This window comes from Macrosteles quadrilineatus, unplaced genomic scaffold (genome assembly GCF_028750875.1).
Source record: "Macrosteles quadrilineatus isolate MER2022 unplaced genomic scaffold, UCM_ALF_1.0 Scaffold_126__1_contigs__length_306307, whole genome shotgun sequence".
NCBI lineage: Eukaryota > Metazoa > Arthropoda > Insecta > Hemiptera > Cicadellidae > Macrosteles > Macrosteles quadrilineatus.
Genome location: NW_026542719.1, coordinates 6,744 through 20,551, shown reverse-complemented (window position 1 = coordinate 20,551; position 13,808 = coordinate 6,744). Strand labels below are relative to the sequence as shown.

General features: G+C 34.4%; 1 protein-coding gene across 1 annotated transcript; it reads right to left on the bottom strand.

The window, feature by feature from the left end:
* Positions 1-4,074: 4,074 nt before the first annotated feature.
* LOC128982129 (mucin-2-like) lies at positions 4,075-11,631 on the bottom strand. Its single transcript, XM_054401178.1, has 4 exons — positions 11,366-11,631; positions 11,144-11,199; positions 7,007-7,484; positions 4,075-5,346 (listed from the first exon to the last, which is right to left on the bottom strand). Exons 1-4 carry the CDS (start codon positions 11,629-11,631, stop codon positions 4,245-4,247), a joined length of 1,902 nt encoding a protein of 633 aa, XP_054257153.1. The 3' UTR covers positions 4,075-4,244.
* Positions 11,632-13,808: the final 2,177 nt, after the last annotated feature.

The following is a 13,808-nucleotide window of genomic DNA, read 5'->3' as shown; positions in this document are numbered from 1 at the left end:
TTTTCCGAAAGAACTTTGGATAGCTGCCATTTTGTAACGGATAAACCTTTAGAGCCGCGGTTTCTGGTAAAAAAAAAAAAAAAAAAAAAAAAAAAAAAAAAAAAAAAAAAAAACTCCAATTGACCAGGCCTCTAGTTAACATGATGCGAATTTCAACATACACTTATATTTAAGATAATGTACCCTGATACGGGTAAAAACATTGAAATGCTTGCAAAATTTAGTTTCCACGCATATAAGTTGAAATGAAAGGTTTGAATTTTCTAACGGATTTAATTAAAAAGATAATAAGCCGTTTTCAGAATTGTTTCACCTTTTATAGTTTCTCCTCTTCTATGGTTTTTATATTTTAAAGGGGTTTTGGAGGAGTTATCTCTAGAATGATTATATAGTATGATAACGGTAATAACAGTTGTAACAATAGTACTACGTGAGAGGAAACAACAAACATAACATCCATTATGTATAGTAAAATCGTATGAAATAAAAATCCTTGCGTATTTATTAGGACTAAAATTTGTAATGCTACATGTTACATGGTGAATTAAGAAGTTTTTCTTGGTTGTGAGGGTTAATATTACATTTTAAAATCACTATACTATTTAGTTCAGAGGAGTGCATAGAATGGGTTTTCAAGATCAAATATATTGTGATAAAAACAAGATCTTAATATACTGAAGTTTTAGGCTCGATTTGACCACACTATTTTTTTAAAGATGTTTTGCTTTAACTAACGTGAACAAATAGTACACATTACTTTAACATTCATCACAACATCCTAATTGTCTAAAACACGCGCTAGGCTGCCGTTGAGTAGTTTCTGACATGATTAATCCAAGGTAAAACAAAGAGCTTTCCTTGTGTTCTGCGTAAGTCAAAATATACAAAATATACTAAATTTTGACACATCGTTTGTAAAAATCCGTCCATTATTGTCGGAGGACTAGTGTTTCGTAGAAATAACCTTCACGTATTATGTATAAGGATACTACTTATTTAATCTACGCTATTATATTAGGGCAAAATACAATCGGTGACAGTCAAAAGATTATATAAAAAATTTAATTCATGTTTCTGGCCTCTGGTCTATTTTATTAAAAGGCATTATTATGTCTTTACGTGCCCCAATGATGATCATTGGACTATTGACTTCGGAGTATGTAAAAACCTAGTATTATCTCAAAGATTGTACCTCCATTTTTCTTTTTTTGGTACAAGTACCAATTGCAAATGGATAAAAATATTATACATTTGTTTTTAAAGTACTTGGAAGCTAGGTCATATTGAATAATTTCAAACAGCTGCTAAAGAGTTAATGATCATCCAAATAGTATATTTCATAACAAGAGTAGAAAGTGAGTCATTATATATTTGACACAATAATTGAAGTACGAGATCTAGCGTGCACTTTAAATGGTCGAGAATATTTCTAGACCCACTTTCACTCGTGTTTTAAACGTTACTTTTAGATACACTAAAAAGACTAATTTTTATTACAGTTATGAACATTACAAAACTCAGCATTTTTTGGTTATGGCTTTAATTTGAATTTAATATTTACTTTGGTTTTATGTTTGTACAGTTTTGGTTGTTGAAAATTGATACGGTTGACAAAACAAAAACAAATCTTTGTTTGTTTACTTCGGCAAAATAAAAAAGATAGTTAACATTACTCTCAAATAGTAAACATTCTTTTGCCGTTGTAAACAATGAAATTGTGAATTTTCGTATGTGGTAAACATGTAACGAAAACATGGCATTTCTCAGTAGAGTATCGAAAAATAGTTTTTCAAACTCCAAAGTAATTATAATGTAAATATCTAGTATATTTTGGGATTAGAAATATTGTTTCTTGTTTTGATTGTATTTCCAAGGGAGTCCATGGAAGCCAACGGATATCTTGGATTTGCATGCCTAAAGAGCAATGTTAATTTTGTTATTTTCAAACGGCCGGTGAAGAGTTATTTACCACCTAAAAATATTTGTTAAATAACAAAGTGTTTGTCATTTAAATATCTAGTAAACTGTGAGATTAGAAATTTGCTTTGAAGTTGTTAAAATGTTTTATGAGTTAGAACGTCTAGGCTCCAAGGACTCTTAAAGGGAGGCGAGCTTGCCCCACCTCTACAACACTGCACATACCACTCATTCTCTTCTTTCCCTTCCTCGGATCCTAGGTATCAAATCCCTTGTTGTCCACGTATTTCTTTGTTTTTATTGTTGCTTTTGATGAAAATCCATTGCTTTATTTTTACATATTGATTGTCAAGTTTTAAATGTGTTTATAGCTATTTACATTACAAGTGTAGTAAGAGCGTTTTTACATCACGCAGGTGAATGTTGTGCAACGAGCGAAGGCGAGTTGCATAATTCACCGAAGTGATGTAAACACGCTCTTGCGTAACGTGTAACGTACAAGATTTTACCTGACCCGACAATATTCAGGAGGTTACGAGCAATATGCTTCTATATCAATTTCACTCATCTTCTAACAGTAACGTTCATTTACAAACAAAAGCTAGGTAAGGAAAATTCTTCAAAGCATAACAATAAAATTCAAACACACAGCTGATTTCTAGCGTTGAACGTCGTTGGCTCCATAGAGGTATATTTTTTAAGTTATCCACTCAATGTTATTTAAATGGGTTTCATTACATCACCGAGTGAGTTTTTTTCAACTTTACATCACTCGAGAAGTAAGGAAGTTGTATACATCACGCTTGGGATGGGGAAGTTTAACATGGCGGGTTAGGTAAACTATTTTTTCATATGTATTGTAGGGTTGGACAAATTTATAAATATAAATTATAAAAGCCACAAGGCCACTACTTACTTTATTATTGTCAAATTAAGCTAAAATACTATTTGCTTTTGATAATTGAACATTTGTTTTTTATATCACGTTTTGATGGTATAACAGACCTTTTATTCCCTATCTACTAGTTCCTCAGTTTAAAATTTAAATTTGGTAAAAGAACCAAAGTTAACCCGTGTAGTTAAGATAAAAGTCGTTCCTTTTCTACTAGCCTTACAGCTGAGATTTTTAGAATCTACAGTGGAAATTGTTTAGCTGGCAGGCTTAGGGTTAAGTTATGTGGGTTAAGGATAGGCCATGAATAGGCCAACAGTAGACCATATATTTAATTATTTAAGTACTATTCTAGACTTGATTATTTGTTTGTTCCTAGCCTAGTAATTATTCATTCGTTTGGATTTCAAGGATTTTTAGGCTAGGCATATAGACGTAAGTTAAGCTTAACGCCATAACCCTAAAGTTAACTTATCATTTTAATGGTCAAAGGCAATAAAGATTTCTGATTAGGCCTAGGCCCTGTAAAGTTATCTCTCACAATTCTTTACCACAGAGCCCCTAAGCAAAACAATTACCTGGGCTGTACCCAGACCATGATTTAGTTTAACTTAGTCGTGGCATAGCTGGTGAATCTTCATTTCTATTTTTAGTCTAGCCTATTTGATAAGCAAACACTCCCTTATATTTATTTTAAACTGGTTCTTGACCGTAGGGAGGTAAATTAAATAAATACGTATCATCAGTGCCGGTAGGCCCATCTAATCCATACACACGTTTACTGAATCTAGCCTAGTCCATAACTTAAATATGGGGTTCTTAACTTAACTAAGCTTTAATTAGGGTTGTACTTACCTTTATCAAGGACAATTCACTGCTGAATATTGTTTTAAAAAATAACAATAATGTAACGACAACCTGACAACGACACTGTATCAAGACGCAAGAGAGAGTAGGACTGAGAAAAAGGCGACACGACAAGATGGCCGTCCTTTCTCCGCCGCCAAAGTTTTCCTTTCCACTTCGTTTTCACGCATTCGCAAAATGAGTTTTTTTTCTCGTGTCTTGGACGGATCATATTAATATTATCTTCCCGTATTCAATATTTTTTGTATGAGTTTGGTTTAACAGGTGGTGGCGTTTTTTAGTTTAACAACATATGAAATATTTATTTTCTTACCATCAGTTAGCAAAATTGATAAGTCGGCGTATAATAAAATGAAAAAAAATAATAAATGCAAATTATAAATCAATATTTTGTGTAATTTACATGGAAAACAAACATCAGGAAAATTTGTGGACAACTAAATAGGAATATTGTAATTAAGCACTCAGACAACAACTGACAAAAAATCCTAAAATGTCTATTCATCACTACTCTTTCATGTTTAAATTTTTAAGGTGAAAATAACGATTCCCGTTTTACTTTCACCTTTTAATGATATGGTTCTTCAGGTGAAAAAAACGTTATTGTCCACTTATGTCCCGACTGGGATGTGGCCGAAGACCGTACATTAGTTGCCGGGCTTGCCTTCTTGGTTGTTTTGTTATCTGCATTCACCTTAGGTTTATTCTCTCCATTTGGCTTGGTAGTAGTGGGCGTATTCGCTGGCTTCTTGACAGAGTACCTAAAATTGTCGAAGATTTTCCGCCGTTCAAGAGTGCCAGCTGTCACCGCAGAATTCAGGTAATCACGGATAGATGAAGACACCTTTTCATTGATGTAAACCTTGTAATTTTGGGCGATGTATGTTTTTATAACCCGTAAGCTGGAACCTCCACGCGTGTTCAGATTATCGATAGCCGCGTGTACCATGTCAGATATAGGGGGGTGTGTGGTCTTATTAGGTTGTTTCTTTCCTGCCGCTACCTTGGATTTCTTGGGTGTAGCTGTGGCTGGGGCCGGTTCAGTTGTCGGCGTGGTTGGTTCAGTAGTTATATCTGGGTGCGGAGCCGATGCAGTAACTGTAGCTTCGGGTGGGTCCGGTTCAGTAGTGGTAGCTTTAGGCATAGCCGGTGCAGTAGTTCCATCTGTAGGTGGGGCCGGTACTGCTAAGGGCGGGGTTGGTTCGGTAGTTATATCTGGGGGCGGAGCTGGTGCAGTAACTGTAGCTTCGGGTGGGTCCGGTTCAGTAGTGGTAGCTTTAGGCATAGCCGGTGCAGTAGTTCCATCTGTAAGTGGGGCTGGTACTGCTAAGGGCGGGGTAGGTTCAGAAGTTATATCTGGGGGCGGAGCCGGTGCAGTAACTGTAGCTGTGGGTAGGGCCGGTTCAGTAGTGGTAGCTTTAGGTATGGCCGGTGCAGTAGTTCTATCTGTAGGTGGGGCCGGTGAAGCTATTGGCGGAGCCGGTGCAGTAGTTCTATCTGTAGGTGGGGCCGGTACAGCTGTGGGCGGGTTTGTTTTAGTAGTTATATCTGTGGGCGGAGCCGGTGCAGTAGTTATATCTGTGTGTGGAGCCGGTGCAGTAGTTATATCTGTGGGCGGAGTCGATGCAGAAGTTGCTAAGTCTGCCGTCGTTGGTTTGACAGAGGATTCTCTGTAATAATATTTACTTGTTTACTGTGGTGTTCCTGTGTTATCTGCAAAGACCTATATCATATATCATACTTAATATTATAAATGTAACAGTCTGTGTCCGTGTTTGTAATTACTTTTGGTTTTATCACGCAATGACTACTGGTTGGATTAGGCTGAAATTAAGCGTGATAATAAAATATAGGCATTCCTAATTAACATAATATAGGCATATTCCGATCAAAAAATACTCTCAGGATTACCCCTAATGGCTCTGGAGTTTCCCATGTTAACATTATGATTATATAAATTCAAAAGAAATTTTAGAATCTTAACAGCTGTTTCAACTAAACTCGTGAGTTCTAAAGATGTTTAATAACACGGAATAGTTACAAGGTTGATCAGCAGGTTGGAAAACTATTAATTGTTTAGTTTTAATCCATAACAGCAGCTAATAATTTCTAAAGTCGGGACTACGCAAGTCTGCAATTGGTGGCAACCAATCACAAGACAAGGCTAGTGCAACGTTGCCACATCATCCCTTGACAACACTAATTAAAATATACTAAGCAATATTTTCAAATCAGCTGGTATTATTAGATTTGGCAACACCGCACGGTTTTAATTAGTTCATTTAAAACCATATGGTAAATAGGCTCCTCCCTCAACTGCAAACTTACGTGGTCCCGACTGTAAGCACAGAAAACGTACTACTATAACCCAGAATGCCAACCGCATGGTAAAAAGCATTAAGCGGTTTGAGAGAGCTTTGCCTGGCAACGCTATTGCATGAAAACGCTGGTGGCGCTGCCTACGGATTGACAGGCAAAGCTCTCTCAAACCGCTTAATGCTTTTTACCATGCGGTTGGCATTCTGGGTATAGTAGTACGTTTTCTGTGCTGTAAGCAGCAACAAGAAGCTGTGATACACACAGATAACTATCACAGGGTTTTTTTTACTATTGTTTACAGTTATTTTTACGTTTATAATTAACGATATTGTTTTACGATAATTTTTTTTAACAATTGACGATATTGTCTGAAAAGAGTGTTTTTATTTTTAAGTACATATCTCTTCGATTTATTTACTGTCTTCTATTTCATTTTTTTTTAATGAATTGTATTTGTATGTTTTTTTTTTCAAATTAACATCTGGGAAATAGTGTATTATGTTTATACTTTTAGTGGATATTGATCAAGTGAATTACTTGGATGGAAGGAACTAATCTTATGGATGTTAAAAATTGGAGTATGTCAATAAAGTGAAAACTATTGACTACTTGAGGTGATTTATTTCCATGAATAGATCCAATATACCACAGACTTAATAGACATAGTCATTTTATATTTAACACTCTCCTATGGCTCTGCCCTGACGGCTTGCAAAGTTGATATACCGTTTTTATTAATACACTAAATATTAAAATTGCCAAATGTACATTAAACAAGTGTTTGCAAAGGATTTTGTTGGTGTGTTTTAATTTTATAAAAGTCGTATTAATTGAATTAATAGCTTTTCATACACCAGAACCTTAGATCATAAATTATTCTCCTTATCGTCCTATTCTCATTGCGAAGTAAGGTTGTTGCGGCTAGTAGGTAATAAAGAGATACGAGCAAAAGCAATCCATATCACCAACAATGTAATCATAATTTGTGCTTCCCAACCAAATATATCTTACCTTATATCATTCAAGTGAATACTGTCCACCTTCTCAACACAGATGTGCACTGTTGAATCATGTACCAGCAGCTGTATATGTCTCCCTGGTATCAGACTCGCTATCTCTCTTGCTGCTTCACAACATTTCAATCCTGTCACCACTTCTTCAGATGGAGCCAACCTTAAGTCATTCTGGTTGTACTTCCTTCTTCTACACTCCCCGTCCTTAATTACCATCATGGAACCGGGCTCGGTTTTCTTGCACAGCACTGCGTAATTCTCCGTTGGCAGAACGCTGGCAAAAACACCATCCTCTTGATTCACTCTCAGCTGTTCCACTTCTTCTTCTGACGTTACGTGGCATTGGAACTCGTCGTAGACTGTGCTGCTCTCCACAAATAAGGCCAAAATGTATGGAGGCCGTTCTATGTTTCCGCATAGAAGGATCTTGTAGTCAACCACGTCTCCGTTGTGCTTTTCGTATTCTTGTACTGGAACTGAAATAGTTTATTAAGTTACTAGCCATGTAAGTGGTGATTTACCGTGAGAGCATGGTGGGATTTTCGTGCGAGTACGTTAAAGCTCATAATAAACCGAATCATTCATTTGTACATTTTAAACGCATAACACAATTTATTACATAACATAAATTATAATTTTTTTTTTTTTATTGGGCCTACAGAATATAAAATAGTCTGTTGCAGTTAGCTGAGTATTTCATCAGCTGACTAAGTGCATGGTAAAAGTACATAAAGTTACTTCTTCCATGTTTAGGAACGGTAAAGGGCAATTTTTCAGCCTATCAATAAGGATGGAAAAGTACCTGTTTCTGTTTAGTATGATGTAAAACAATTTAATACTTTGTATTGTACTTTACTAGTCTGTTAGATTACTGGAAACGATCGATATAAAATAGACAATATACTTCATTTAAATTATAGATCTTTATCTTTTTGTTGCATCGTTTCGGACTATTTAGTGCGTACCACAACACTTAAAAATCTGTGTTCTTATTTTTTATTAACAATTATTGAAATTTTTCACCTGCTGTCTAATGCACTTGTAAATTTAGAGATTTTCATACCTAACAAACAACCAAATTCTTTAGTTGAGATGTTTTACAGCATTTAAAGCATTTTTTGTTTATCCTCTTTAAACCTGACCATTGAATGAATACAGTTAAATGTCTTTTTAAAACTCGTGTATAAAAGATACAGTAGTTTGTTTGTTCACACTAACTTCATTGAAAATGTGGCAATTGTGTACATGAAAGGAGAAGGTGTTGAAACTTACTTTACCTAACCCGCCATGTTAAACTTCCCTATCCCAAGCGTGATGTATACAACTTCCTCACTTCACGAGTGATGTAAAGTTGAAAAAAACTCACTCGGTGGGGTAATGAAACCCATTTAAATAACATTGAGTGGATAACTTAAAAAATATACCTCTATGGAGCCAACGACGTTCAACGCTAGAAATCAGCTGTGTGCTTAAATTTTATTATTATGCTTTGAAAAATTTTCCTAACCTAGATTTTGTTTGTAAATGAACGTTACTGTTAGAAGATGAGTGAAATGGATAATGAAACATATTGCTCGTAACCTCCTGTATATTTTCGGGTCAGGTAAAATCTTGTAAGTTACACGTTACGCAAGAGCGTGTTTACATCACTTAGGTGAATTATGCATTGCCTGCGTGATGTAAAAACGCTCTTACTACACTTCTAATGTAAATAGCTATTACATTAACCACTATTACATAACTACTGTATTGGATTTTAAGAATGCTTTATTAATTCCATTTTGTATTATCCATTATGGACATAAAAGTGTTTTACGCATTATAGAATGCTAAAGATTCTAAATTATCTGCGAAGCGCAGCGAGTGCCGTCCTATTTGCCGTAGGGTTCATAACCTGTCAACACTGTCAGGTAGGCCCTAGTACCAGTTGACTCCCCAGAGCGTAAGAGTGATTCAGAGGAGGGATATTAGTGGAAGGGGATGAATGGGCAGGATGTAACGGAGATCTGGTTCCTAACTGGGCTAGCTTGATATCGATTGAAAATAAAACTTTAGTACACCTTCATTCGATTTTTTCATAATCAGTAAGTTCGGTTGAATTAAGTTATGTGTTAACAGTTTCGTTTTATCCCTCAAACAGGTTTTGCTCACCCCACCCCCCCTGGTCGACCTTTCCACCCCCATAACCGCCGCACCGTGAAACCGGTCACTGAAACCTGGCTGGCACTCGCACCGCCAATAGGCTGTAAAATGACACCCGTCAAAGTGTTTAGGCAAACTGCACTCGGCCCAGCAAATTGCCTTTAGTATATTTAAATGTTATAATTAACTGGACTTAACAAAATGTAATATTTGCATAAACAGCTTCTTGTATCATATAACTGTTTGACGTACTTAAAAAAATAAATGGAATCTAAGACTTACTATCAGTTTCAGGATCCGAAAGCCTCTTTGGGTAGTTTGCATTCGTCAACGTTACGCTGAGCTGTAAATGATTTTGTATTAACACTTGTCAAGTCTGCAATCATATTCGCTTATTTCTCCTATAAATCAGACCACTAGTATAATTTTTATCTAATTTAATCACGATTTAATAAACATTTTTCACAGTAAAATGAACATTGCACAAACTGTAACTATATCGAACAAAATTAACTGTTGCTTTACTAAAATGTTTATATGTATTCATGTCTTGATTTTGATGAATATCAAGTGCATTTAACTCCTCAGTAATAAATGGAAACTGCATTATAAAGTTATATAAAACTATAGATTAAACAGTTGCAACCACCTAACAAAAATAGTGAAAATATTTCAGTGTACTTACTATGAGACATACTACCAGAATCGTTCCCGGCATTTGTAGTCGGCTAAAAATATTAGAAAACTAGAACACTTTACAAGTAAACACAAACTAGTACATGTAAAGTACCAACTATACAATGTACAGAGTTGTGGATTCAAACACCGTAGAATGTAAAAATTATCAACAGAAACATGTGTTTGTGACATCTGTCAAATTATAGTTAAATTGATCCATCTCTAACAGATAATTAAGTGAAATATTTAATTTTTCAACTGAACCCTAAGCTCCTACTCTTAATGTTTATCCCAGAAACATACTTCTATAGTTAAGCAATTGCAAATAAAATTATTTACTCTTTTCGCGGTTGAAACGTTTGATTTCCTTTGGCATCCTTGTTTTGATTGATTTTATTTGAATATCAACTTCTAGGCAGACTAAATCGTATATAAATTACATACATAACTGATCTTTATCTTGATTTGTATGATTACTTGTAATTAGCAAAAGGATTTATGTACACTTTCGACATTATTTTTGAGTTTGACAAAATTTTCTGAAACCTTGGAACACATTTTAGTCATTTTATTTTATCTATCTATATGATTCCAAATTAAGACGAATCTCAATTATTAAAATTGCTTGTGACATTGAGGTATAAAAGTGATAACTATGTAATTATAAAGTAGCAATAGATCAACCGTTTCTTTGGTTTCAAATTGCTTGTCACGTGGATAAAATTTGTTGATTGACCGAAGGTAAACTGCGGTTAAGCTATGTGTAACAAAGACGAAAAATCTGCTTCGAGACCTTCAGTGAGACTATACACATTTTAGTGTATTTTAGTGTATTTCAGTGAGACTATACACATTTTATTTTGAGGTCAACATGAGATAAAAATAAAAACGAATTTTCAGTGAGGTGTAAGAACCGTTGTAGAGAAGAGCTCTGCAAGGTAACTACACATAATTATACCGTTGTTTATGAACAGCAACACGAAAACATCTTCTTATGTTTTACTGCATAAGTTTCGTTAAGACATTTCTTAATCAGAATATATAATTTACTTTTCCACCACGCAATACTGTTTATATACATACAAAATAAATGATAATAATGGTTCTTCGATAATCAAACTAGTGTACAAGATAGAATATTGACAATTGATTGATTATCATACAGTAGATTATTCAGAATTAGCGAAAAATGAATTATAAATTTTATTCCCATAAAGCTGGGTTTTCCTAGGCACGGAAGCGGAGAGCGGAGAGAGGAAGGCGGAGAGCGGAAAAGAGATTAACATGATGTTCCGCTCCGCTTAAATTAAAGTACCTAAAACAAGTGGAGTCCGCTCTCCGTGTTCCTCTCCCCGCTCTCCGCTTCCGCACCTAAGAAAACCCGGCTTAAGTTGTAAAATGCATTTAAAAAAGGGACAACCCCAAAAAAACTTAGGAATTTAAATATTTTAAAATTCATATTTTTAAATTACTTACCTTGCCTTACCTCCTTGGCCACTCAAACCTAAGAAGGTTTTTGGCCTCGCCAACAAGTTGCCTCCACTGCTGCCGATCTGCCGCCATGTCAAGAGATGCCCCCACTCTGCGTAGGTCCTTCTGGACTTGGTCTCTCCATCTCAACTTCGGTCTTCCTAGCGGGCGAGTGCCTCGTGGTTGTCCATTGGCGATCTTCTTAAGCATACTTTCTTCTTCCCTTCTTTCTACATGGCCTGCCCATCTCAGTCGTCTACTCTTCACTATGGCTACAATGTCCGGTTCTTTGTACAGTTCTCGGAGCTCTCGGTTTTTTCTTATTCGCCACATACCTTCTTCATTTATAGGTCCGAAAATCTTCCTCAAAATTTTGTTCTCAAAAATTATAAGTTTGTTTTCATGATTTTTAGTTAATGTCCAGGTTTCCGAACCATATAAAAGCACTGGTTGAATTAAAGTTTTATAAATTCTTAATTTTTTTAAATTACTACGACACAATTATTAAAATCATTTGGAATAAAAATGTAATAGTAGCTTAATTATACACTATAAAAGGTATAAAATTACCAGAGTACTGCCAGAGTGATCCTGTTGGTCCTTACGGATTACGCGTTTCGAGGAGCTTAAGTCCTCATCATCAGATCTTGTACAAGAAACACATCTATCACTTCGAAAAGGTCGTCAGTACTCAGGTAATTTTATACCTTTTATAGTTTGTTCTGTGATCCAGAGACAAAAACAACTCAAAATATGAAGTTAATTATACAGACTGGCCCAAAAGTCCCAGACCGGTTGAATATTTTCTAAACAACAACAGATAAATCAATAAGATTTGGTACATCAACACCACACCTGGGGGGCGGTGGTAGTGGTATTCTACTTTCGACGGAGCAAAGTCGAAAAAAATTCAGCTATGACAAAAATTACAGTGTAAACATATGTAAGCTATGTAATTAAAATACAAAATTATGGATATTCTCTTTGGAACTGATTGTGTAGTGTTTTTGTTGGAAATTAAAAAAGCTACTATAGTAATACCGATAAATGTCTGTGGAACACAATTGAATATGATAACTACAAGACTACCCCGAGTCAATATTCAATGGGACGACGGTTCCTCTGAATATCGACTTTTCGTCCATTATTCACTCCACAACAATAAAGGCAAAGGTCGCTACGAAATGTCACCAGACAATCTAATACAATACGAACTGTAATTTGAGTTTTACAACATTATTTGACGTTATATATATTAGACAGTAAAGAAATAATTATGTTTTTGTTGAAAAATTTACAATTTAGTAATCAAAAATTGTGAAAAAAATATTGAACAAAAAATATTCAATGACTATATAGATAAACTTTTTTATTATACTATTTTATATATTTACATAGATTAAATGTAAAATTTATTTTTGGCTAAAAAGATTTTCAATACAAAGACAATCAGAGCTAATACATGTTTACAAAACTCAATAAAGGTTTTATCCTAATTGCTTTTTTTACATCCTTTGCAATTTATGGAATAAAAACCTGGGGATGAACAAAAATAACAAAACACCAACCTATTTTTTACGACTACGTATTTGTTTTAACAACGAATACAAATACCCTTTTGTGATATACTACATGACAAGAAAAACGTACATATACAGTTTTAAATATTACACAATATTCTAATTGTATCTTTTATTAAAATGGGGAAAATTAGCAATAAAAGATATCTATACTAGTCTAATATTTATTAATATTTACTCCAAACGAATCTTCCACAGCTTCAATTTCTAAATAAGGATAACTTCTCTAAATTTGATTTTAATTTTACTGTTAATATTCTTAATATTCATAAACATTATATGGTAGTAAATGTCCTTCTTGTAACTAAAATACAAAAACTTTGTGTTTATGTCGTAACAAAGAAACATAGGCTTAGTTTCTATTTGTAGAGGTCCAACAAACAAGTTTAATTATATTCACTTATGGCTCATACGGTAAGTCATTTTTACTAGACAAAGCAATGGCCTAAGGTTATTTACTTAGCTTATGCTATCCCACCTTATTTACAAGACGACGTGACATTCAGCATAATAGTGCTCAAAAACCTTTTATATGGATATTTCATGATAAAAAACCAAACAAAAACTCTTTGCTGAATTATTATAAAGCTGAAAAGGTTGTAAATAAAAAGGTGACGAAAACATAAGTTTTATTAAATTTTGGTTATGTGCTTGCAATAAATTTAGTTTAAACTAAATTGAACTCTCTATTAATATTTTAAGGCATTGTTTCTGGGTGATAAACATGTATTATTATCATATAAAAATTTTCCGGAAGTCCTAAGTTATTCACACAGCCACCATTTTAATTTTTCACTTGTTAATTTTTTTTCAAAAAAATGGTTAAACGTACGAAACTAGAAACTGTGCACAAACGTGTATGACAACTAGACAAAACCACAAAAATTCTATATTCATAACAAAAAGGCGGCAATTTACAATTTATAAAAA

Excerpts from the sequence above, each read along its gene's own strand:
- LOC128982129 (XM_054401178.1), bottom strand. The coding sequence starts at position 11,631 with ATGTGGCGAATAAGAAAAAACCGAGAGCTCCGAGAACTGTACAAAGAA. Across the intron at positions 11,200-11,365 it reads GCAGATCGGCAGCAGTGGAG|GTGCGGAAGCGGAGAGCGGG; the intron begins GCAACTTGTTGG and ends GGGTTTTCTTAG. Across the intron at positions 7,485-11,143 it reads GCGGACTCCACTTGTTTTAG|TTCCAGTACAAGAATACGAA; the intron begins GTACTTTAATTT and ends AAACTATTTCAG.